The sequence below is a fragment of the Amphimedon queenslandica genome, unplaced genomic scaffold (genome assembly GCF_000090795.2).
Source record: "Amphimedon queenslandica unplaced genomic scaffold, v1.1 AMPQUscaffold_12334, whole genome shotgun sequence".
Lineage (NCBI taxonomy): Eukaryota > Metazoa > Porifera > Demospongiae > Haplosclerida > Niphatidae > Amphimedon > Amphimedon queenslandica.
The window spans coordinates 1-2,127 of record NW_003547429.1 but is presented as its reverse complement, the minus strand read 5'-3'; the positions used below and the strand labels follow the sequence as shown (position 1 = coordinate 2,127).

The 2,127-nt window shown below is 36.1% G+C and overlaps 1 protein-coding gene across 1 annotated transcript in view; it reads right to left on the bottom strand.

Moving 5' to 3' along the window:
* The window catches only part of LOC100634914 (dipeptidyl peptidase 3-like), a gene marked incomplete at its 5' end in the record, with an annotated part of 5,414 nt that extends 3,333 nt beyond the window's left edge, over positions 1-2,081 (bottom strand). The window contains 5 exon segments of the mRNA XM_020004218.1: positions 245-307; positions 358-450; positions 896-1,002; positions 1,047-1,272; positions 1,731-2,081. Of these exon segments, the coding sequence (XP_019859777.1) occupies positions 245-307; positions 358-450; positions 896-1,002; positions 1,047-1,272; positions 1,731-2,081 (840 nt within the window).
* Between the last annotated feature and the right edge of the window lie 46 nt (positions 2,082-2,127).

The following is a 2,127-nucleotide window of genomic DNA, read 5'->3' as shown; positions in this document are numbered from 1 at the left end:
CAACTCCTTATCTATAATGTACATGTACAAGAGAGTAGTCATTGTAGTACAATCTAAACTATGGAACAGTGAATATGATTGAATATTGTACTCTTATGGTCAATATGATTAATAGTCAATATTCATTATTGTGGTGGCACACACTTTTCCCTTCTCGCATTGCATGAACATTTGTATTGTGTAAACAGTTATTTTGCAAAGCTGCAAACATGTATGACTATATATAGATGTCTATATAACTAACCTTATCTCCAGTTAAAGGATTAATGACTTCATCTTGTTCAAAGTTAAAGACTCCATTCTTATCCTATTATAGACTCATACCATCAACTATAACAATGAATTAATGAGACTTACCTTACTGAACAGTTTCCCTGATCCGTGTCCTAATAGTTCATGCAATCCAACCTGCACTTCAAATGCTTTACCTCTCAAATCAGTAAAAACACCCTAACCAGAGAAAGAAGAAATTAAATAGTCCTGTCATGAAATTTTTGTCCAAGGCAAAAAATTGTCCTAGCTCTATACTTCCCCGTGTATTATAAATATAAACACTAAACCCGAAACCAACCCTAATCTAAACTGCACTAACTGCGTATAGTAACCTGGACAATTTTTGCCCGGACAAACTATTCCATGACAGTCCAATCTATCAGTATAAATAGTGTCCCTATAAGATAAGCTGTTGCAAAATAAAGGACACATAGTCATAACACAGTGCAATTGCACACAGTGCGCAATTCATATTTGCCTATCAATCATTCTCATAATGTGATCACACTCATTACTTAACAATGAGTTTTTTTACATAAAGATTAATTGGAGTACGCCACCTCCTCTCTTTAAACTTTGCTAGTTGCATTATTTCTTAAGTGCTATAGTTAAATAAATTCACCTGATCCTCTGTTGTAAGGAATGTAACCCTCTTATCCTGTGAGGCAGCTGACAATACATTACCCAAAGACACATTCTTAAATCCTTCATTCTGTCTTATCTCATCATCTAACGTAAGGATCATAACCACACCCCTAACCACACCCACTCACAGTTAGGTATATTGATACCAGCTGGTATTCCACTGGAGGCAAACGACACAACAAGTGAAGTAAAGTCTGGACGTAGGAACTTGTCCTTTTCAAACTCTACCCCCCAAGGAAGGAGAGGGAGGAACTCTTGAGCTAAGTCCACCAGTTGTGAGAATTTAGAACTCATTGACTTATTAACAACAGCAACAAACCCTAGAGGGGGAGGGAGAACGATCAAGTCAAGAATCTGTCAAATGACAAAATCTGATAGTGTAGTGACCGAATGGAGAGAGCTTGACCTTCGTATTTTGTAAATATTGATTATTGTAAAAAGGCTAAAATCTCTTCGGACAAAAATGAAAAGAGCATACACTTATATACAAACAGTATTACATCATATTACATCACAATGACAAAACATTACACAACAATCAGAATCAGTATACATGAACTAATAAGCATAGTAAATCATAAGCATCAGCTAGAAGGAAAAGAAATAACATCATACAGCAATGCAATAATAATAATAATTAATAATAGTAATAATAATAATTGTAATAACAATAGTAGTAATAATAATCATAATAACAATAATAATAATACTAGAAATAACTGTAATCAAAATGCCTTAGAAAATAATAATAGGAATCAATACCAAAATAATATATCAATATATAACACCCCTCCCCTCTTAAGTTAACATACATACGGCCCATGATCAGTAGTCATCCTTGAACGAGTCGATCGACGAATCGGTGGGGGCAAAGGAGGCGGAGTAGGAGGTGGAGGCACGTTAGGAATCAATGGAGTGAAATCATCATCCCAATCACTGTCCTCCGGCAGGGTATCTGGCTCAGAGTCTTCAGTGTACCTTTTTCTGAGCTGATCAGCATGTCTTTTAAGCACTAAACCATCCATAGTTTCAACATGGTAAGACAATGGTCCAGTGACCTTACAGACAACCACAGGAATCCATAATGGCTTCCCAGAGTAGTTCCTTGCAAACAGCTTGTCATGTAGCTTGAATGATCTTGCATTGCTTTTAGTCTTCTCTTTCTGTGAAGGTAGAGTGAAATCTGGGTGAGCAGTATCTAAGACTGAT